Raw genomic sequence first — 6,000 nt, forward strand, 5'->3', positions numbered from 1 at the left:
GTAATTGCAGAGCAAAGTGTGTTTACGGTAATGATACTCATTACACCAGCATGGAGAACCAGAATAAACACAAATATGCTGTATGTCTCATGTGATATTTTTAAATGTGTTATACTTACCACTAGACGTTCTCTGCCACTGAACTTGTCCTCAACCCTCACATACTAGAAACTACAGACACATACTATAGACTGTTCTATGTATACACTTTTCCGATCAGAACTGCAGAACGTAAGCAGTATAGCTTAGGCAGAAGATGGCTTATGTTACGTACACTTGGTGCTTGCTTGTATTGTCCAGTGTGCTTTCTAGGTCTAATCCTATAAATTAGAATTGTCATAATATTTAGTACTTTTCTATGCTTTAAGAGAAAAAGTTTTGCCTGATGTCAGAAAAGGGCCCTGAATAAATTCCTTCCATTTATAGTATACTTTATTTTCTAGTATGCATGAATAAATGATGCATATGTTTGTAGATAAGCAGCAATCCCCAACAGGGAGTCATGCCTTTTCTGTGACAGAATCTCAAATTGTTGTTTTTTTGAGCATATAGTGCATGCCTTATATAGTTTTAGAACACCATTATGGTATGCCCTATGTAGCGAGAATATATAGTGAGGGACTTATCCTGTCTGTGTGATGAAGAAAGAGGATTTTTAGCACAAGAAAAATGCAATGTCTAGCTAATCCTTGATCATTACTGTGGGTAATTTGATAAAAATCATACTTCGTCCTTGTGAGTTTGATATTGAGACATGTTTCAAAGACGTAGTGTAGCAATTGTTTAAAATTGGGCTGTGTAATATTCGAATATTAAATATTTTAAGTGATTGAAATTTGAATGAAGGTCCATGGTCCAGGGTCTCTTGTTCAATACTGAGCTCAGGTAACTATCTCTATGGACTTTCCCATGTTCTCCATGTATTCATGTAGTATAAATGTATGTGAATAGTGCCTCAAGCCCAGTAGACGCAGTTACTGAAGATGAATGAATGAATTTCAAATGCACTTGTGAAGTGGTTTTCAAAGTGGGGTCTGGGAATCCCCAGGGTTCTGTGAAGCATAGCCAAGTCTGATTTTTTTAATTCATTCATTTGATCTCATTTGTGGAAATCGCAACCCACCTAGTTATTAGCCTTTTGACTGGCAAAACAAATAGGCCAATAAATAAAGTCAAATTAGATGTAATGCATCAGTGGAAAGTTTGGGAATAAAAAGATCTATGGCTCAAATAAATGGACAAAATATTATTGTACACATTTAATAATATCCATGACATACAGTGGGTTTGGAAGGTTTTCTGACCACGTCAGTTTTAGCACATTTTGTTGTGTTATAGATTTAATTAAAATAAATTACTTTTTTGCCATCGGTCTACACACAATAACCCATAATGACAAAAAAAACAAGCTTTTAGCATTTTTTTGCTAATTTATTAAAAATAATAAAACTGAAATTTCTTTGTCTCTCAGGTATTTTATTCAGTGCTGTAGAACCACCTTTGGCAGCAATAACAGCTTTGAGTCTTCTTGGGTAAACCTCTACAAGCTTTGCACACCGAGATTTGGGCAGTTTCTCCCATTCTTCCTGGCAGATCCTCTCAAGTTCAATCAGAATCGATGGGAAGCGTCTGTGAACTATGAACATCATCACGTCTCTCCACAGATATTCTCTGGGGTTCTGGGCTTTGACTTTGACTGAGCCACTCATGGACATTCAGAGACTTGTCGTGAAGTCACTCCAGCCTTGTCTTCAGTCTCATGAAAGTTTTCTTCAAGGACCTCTCTATTCAGACCAGAGAATCTTTTTCCACCTGCTTTTAAGTGCCTGTCACATACATTTTACTCAGAAATGGCTTCCATCTAGCCACTCTATCATAAAGTCCTGATTTGCTGGAGTATTTCTGAGATGGTTATTCTTTTGGCAGGTTTTCTGCTGAGGACTTCTGAAGCTCTGTTAGAGCAGCCATTGGGTTCCTGGTCAACTCCCTGATACATTAAGAACATGTTTTCACTTTGTCATTATGGATTATTGTGTACAGATTAATGGCAAATAAATCTGATTGAATCCATTTTAAATTAAATCGATAACACAATGAAATGCGCACAACTGAAGGGGTCTGAATACTTTCTGAATCCATTGTAAATCTGTGAGGGGGTCTGTAGTATTTATTTTACAGCTAGAGGGGTTCCTGGCTACAAAAACAGGTTGAGAACCCCTGTTTCAGTGTATGCTTAAACCCATTTCACAACCCAAAAGGCTAGCAGTAGATTCCAGGATGAGCAAACATACTCCCCACTTGTTATCAGTCAAAACTTGCAACCCACTCTGACTGGTTAATGAGTTTTGTCAGTGTAGTTGCACTGAAAATACAAGAGTAAGGAGAAAGCAATCGGGCCGTGAAAGTGTAATGTGCACACACTTTTCCAACACTGGAAGTGCAAATTCACACTATAAAACTGTAGCTGAGTTTGTGTGAACAATGTTGTGCATGCACAAATCCATGAGCAAGCAGGACAGATTGAGGAAGAAATCCGTTCGAGAATTAAGCTAGTTTTTGCCTGATTACTTACAGGCTTCATTTTGAATTCCCTTCCATTATAACCAGGACAATTGCTGATATAATGCAATTCAGCATCTCACCTGCTCCTTCATGTCCTTGTGCCATTGCTCCTGGATGCGGGGATGCCACCATGCCTCCACCCTACGTCTGGTGTCTGCCCTGTAATCTCTCTCCCACACTCCGCTTTCGCTGAACACGCTCCGAATGCCAGACCTGATGGTGGGTGTGGCCTGGACGAACCAAGGACGTAGGCATCCCGCCCGCTTCAGCAGTCCCAAAGAATACACAGCAAATTGACAAGTTTCATGCATCATGCACCTAGAAAAGAGAAAACAAAAGCCATTAGGACATACGTAAGGATATGAAGGATGGCTTAGAACAGATTATTAGGTTTACAGGTAATTTATTAGATTATCATTAGATTACATGTAATCTAATTATAATTATAAATGGGTTACAATGTGCTATTATTTATCAAGGAAAATTATTATCACTGATAATAATAAAAGTATTATCACTGAGATGGTGAAGTTTTCTGTAAGGAGATGCTTATTTAACATTTATGGAAGGAGTCTCTAGTGTCAGCACTTTGTAACAGTCAGTAAGTTTTCCGTCTCAGTAAAGTCTTCAGAACAGAGGACTCTGCGCTTCCTGGTTTCTCGATAACCTGACAAGCTGCGGGGATTTTTGTCTTACTAATGTTGCACACCATTAAATATAACTACAAACAGATACACGAGTATGACATGTCAAACTTTAATTAATAAAAATGCAACTGTTATACAACAAATTGCTGTGGTATAAAGCACTTATTGTATTGACACAATATCACACCACCCCACTGTTGATTATTTTTCTATAACAGCACATTCCATCATGTTTTATGCCATCATGTTTTATTAAGATAAGATAACTTTATTCATCCTGAGGGAAATTCTTGTGCCAGAGGTTGCTCAAACAGATATAGCACAACAATGTAGGAATAAAAGACATTATAGTAATGAATGAAGTAGTAAAAATAACCACAGTGCGTAATAGAAAAGCAAAAAAGTGAGATACTTTAGTAAAAAATAAGGAAGTACATAAAAAATAAGTGGAGAAGTAGAAACGTAGAGTGAAAAGTAGAAAGTGACATTACAGTAGAAGTAGAAGTAGAAGTTCTACATTATGGTAGAAGTAGTAGTAGATGACTGTTGTGTTATTTGGACCCATGGAGGATCCCAAACAGGTACAAAAGTGTATAACTGACTAGGTGGTGCTTTCTAGGAAGTAAAAGGTGCTCTTATAATCTATACATGGTGCCAGTTTTTCAACACATCCAGAGTTGATGGACATTGAATTAGTGTTATTTGGCAAACCACAGAACTAAACATGCTCATCAGCTTCAAATTAAAGAGTCATTTTCATAAATTAATCGTATAAAAGTCTCATTGCTTTTCATTGTATATTACAAGCAACACTTGCAAATACATAATTTATCAGTAACTGAGTTGATGGTAGATTGCATTGGTAGATTGATATCAGCCCGTACTTTGGCCTGATCTGTTAAATAGTCTCTAACGATCTCATCTGTCTGTCACTTTGTCACCCAAACAGCCAATAAGTTTTTACAAAAATTAATGGTCAGACTCTACAAAAGCAACAAGAAACACATGGAGAGAGAACTACTGCACTGTAAATCCTTCACCATCACAAAAACATCAACACGCTAAACCAACAGGCACCAAACCCAGCCTCATCACTGTGTGTCACTATGGCAACATGAGATACTGTAAGGGGATTATTAAGCAATCACCTTGGAAACTAGAAATTAAATAATAAAGCAGAAACAATAGATTTTCAAAGGTAGTAATGAACCACAGTAGTGACTAATTTTCTTTTTTTCAATTGGTCACTACATGCAGTTTTAGCATTTTGTTTCTGTTTGTCCAAATAAGGTTCAAACTGCCTGACCCATGGTGTAGTTTCTTACAGTGTAACTCCCAGATCCTCTACACCTGGTTCCTTTTATACACACAGACATTCTCTGCTGCCTTTACATACGCCAGCGATCTTCACTGGGATTGTTTGTGACAGCAGTGAATTAGTGAGGATAAAGGTGTTTTGCAGCAACGATTCTCAACCAAACGCCCACAAGCTTTGAGTCCCAGCTCTGCATCACAGTGGAGTGATCCAGCCGGTTTTTGTAACATGAAAAAAGGGCGGGAGGAAGAGAGCAAAACGGGAAAAAAAAATAAAGAAAATGTGTTGCTCTGTGTGTGTGTGTGTGTGTGTGTGTATAAAAGAGAGAGAACGAGAGAAAGAAATACAGAGAGAGAGAGAGAGAGAGAGAGAGAGAGAGAGAGAGAGAGAGAGAGTGAGTTGCTATGGTTACAGATCTTTAAAAAGATAATAAATTGAACTGATGATGTGCCACAACAGCTTAGCAGCATCAGGACATGAATCTCTTCCACAGTAACACACAAAAGGACTGTAATTGTCATAGTTGCTTGACTTTTGAAGGTATTATCATTGGATAGAAGCTCAAGGTTACTCAGCATTTCAATATGGAAAGCCTTCCTGCTTTCTTATTTTCATTTATGGCTTGACAGCTACATTGATGGCAGGGACCACACAGATAACTAAGCATAAATTTATTACTGCATATTTGAAAGTGACATTTTAAAATAAAGCATGAAAAACATAGCTTATAGCTTAAGTCACTGTTTTCTTATTCTGATATTATACTACAAATACTGCACGTTTTGGTGTTTCCCTGCTTCTCAACACATCCATTTGTTTTTGACAGGTTTCCCATTTAATTGCAGAAGAAAAACAAACAAACAAACAAAGAAATAAACCCTCAAGTGCAGTGCAGGAAGACTCCAGGATCAGGAGTAGGAGCCACTGGAGCTAGCTACATAAGTGCAAAACAGTCCTCAAATAAACAAGGCAAGGTAACAGACCTCCGTACTCACAATAACAGCAGTACCGAGGAATATCTTGAGTCATGTAGACAATATTAATTCATGTCCAGTCCATGTCACGCTCGGTTCATCTTTCTCAGCAGCTGAGCAGACAGTACTCACACCGATAACAGGGCGCCGCCATGTTGTTCAAATAAAACTTTATTAGTTGCGTTACAAAGACAACCGCAGTGTGGGGCGTTCCTTCTTATCTTCCAAAGAAGCTTGTTTTTAATGTCTCAGATGCTGGAAATCTGACTCAGCTATTGAGTAACACCTTATGTTTAATTAAAAAAGTCTTTTTAAGACATTTGTCTAAGGATAGTAAAGAAATGTATTTTATACTATCAAAATTTTATAAACTATAAACTATATATTTTATAGTTTAATAGTATTTTTATTTATTTTATTATTCTACTTTTAAATGTTACCTCTGGCTAAATCATGTATATTTTCTGTGGAATACACCTTCGAATATTATTATTATTATTAT

The 6,000-nt window shown here is 37.2% G+C and overlaps 1 protein-coding gene across 1 annotated transcript in view; it reads right to left on the reverse strand.

Moving 5' to 3' along the window:
• The window catches only part of lars2 (leucyl-tRNA synthetase 2, mitochondrial), a 51,359-nt gene extending 45,674 nt beyond the window's left edge, over positions 1 to 5,685 (reverse strand). The window contains exons 1-2 of the mRNA XM_034307661.2: positions 5,520 to 5,685; positions 2,643 to 2,880 (exon numbers count right to left, since the gene is read on the reverse strand). Coding sequence (XP_034163552.2) covers positions 2,643 to 2,876 — 234 coding nt within the window. The 5' untranslated portion in view covers positions 2,877 to 2,880; positions 5,520 to 5,685. The remainder of the gene's footprint in view (positions 1 to 2,642; positions 2,881 to 5,519) is intronic.
• Positions 5,686 to 6,000: the final 315 nt, after the last annotated feature.

This window comes from Pangasianodon hypophthalmus, chromosome 1 (assembly GCF_027358585.1).
Source record: "Pangasianodon hypophthalmus isolate fPanHyp1 chromosome 1, fPanHyp1.pri, whole genome shotgun sequence".
NCBI classification, from domain to species: Eukaryota; Metazoa; Chordata; class Actinopteri; order Siluriformes; family Pangasiidae; genus Pangasianodon; species Pangasianodon hypophthalmus.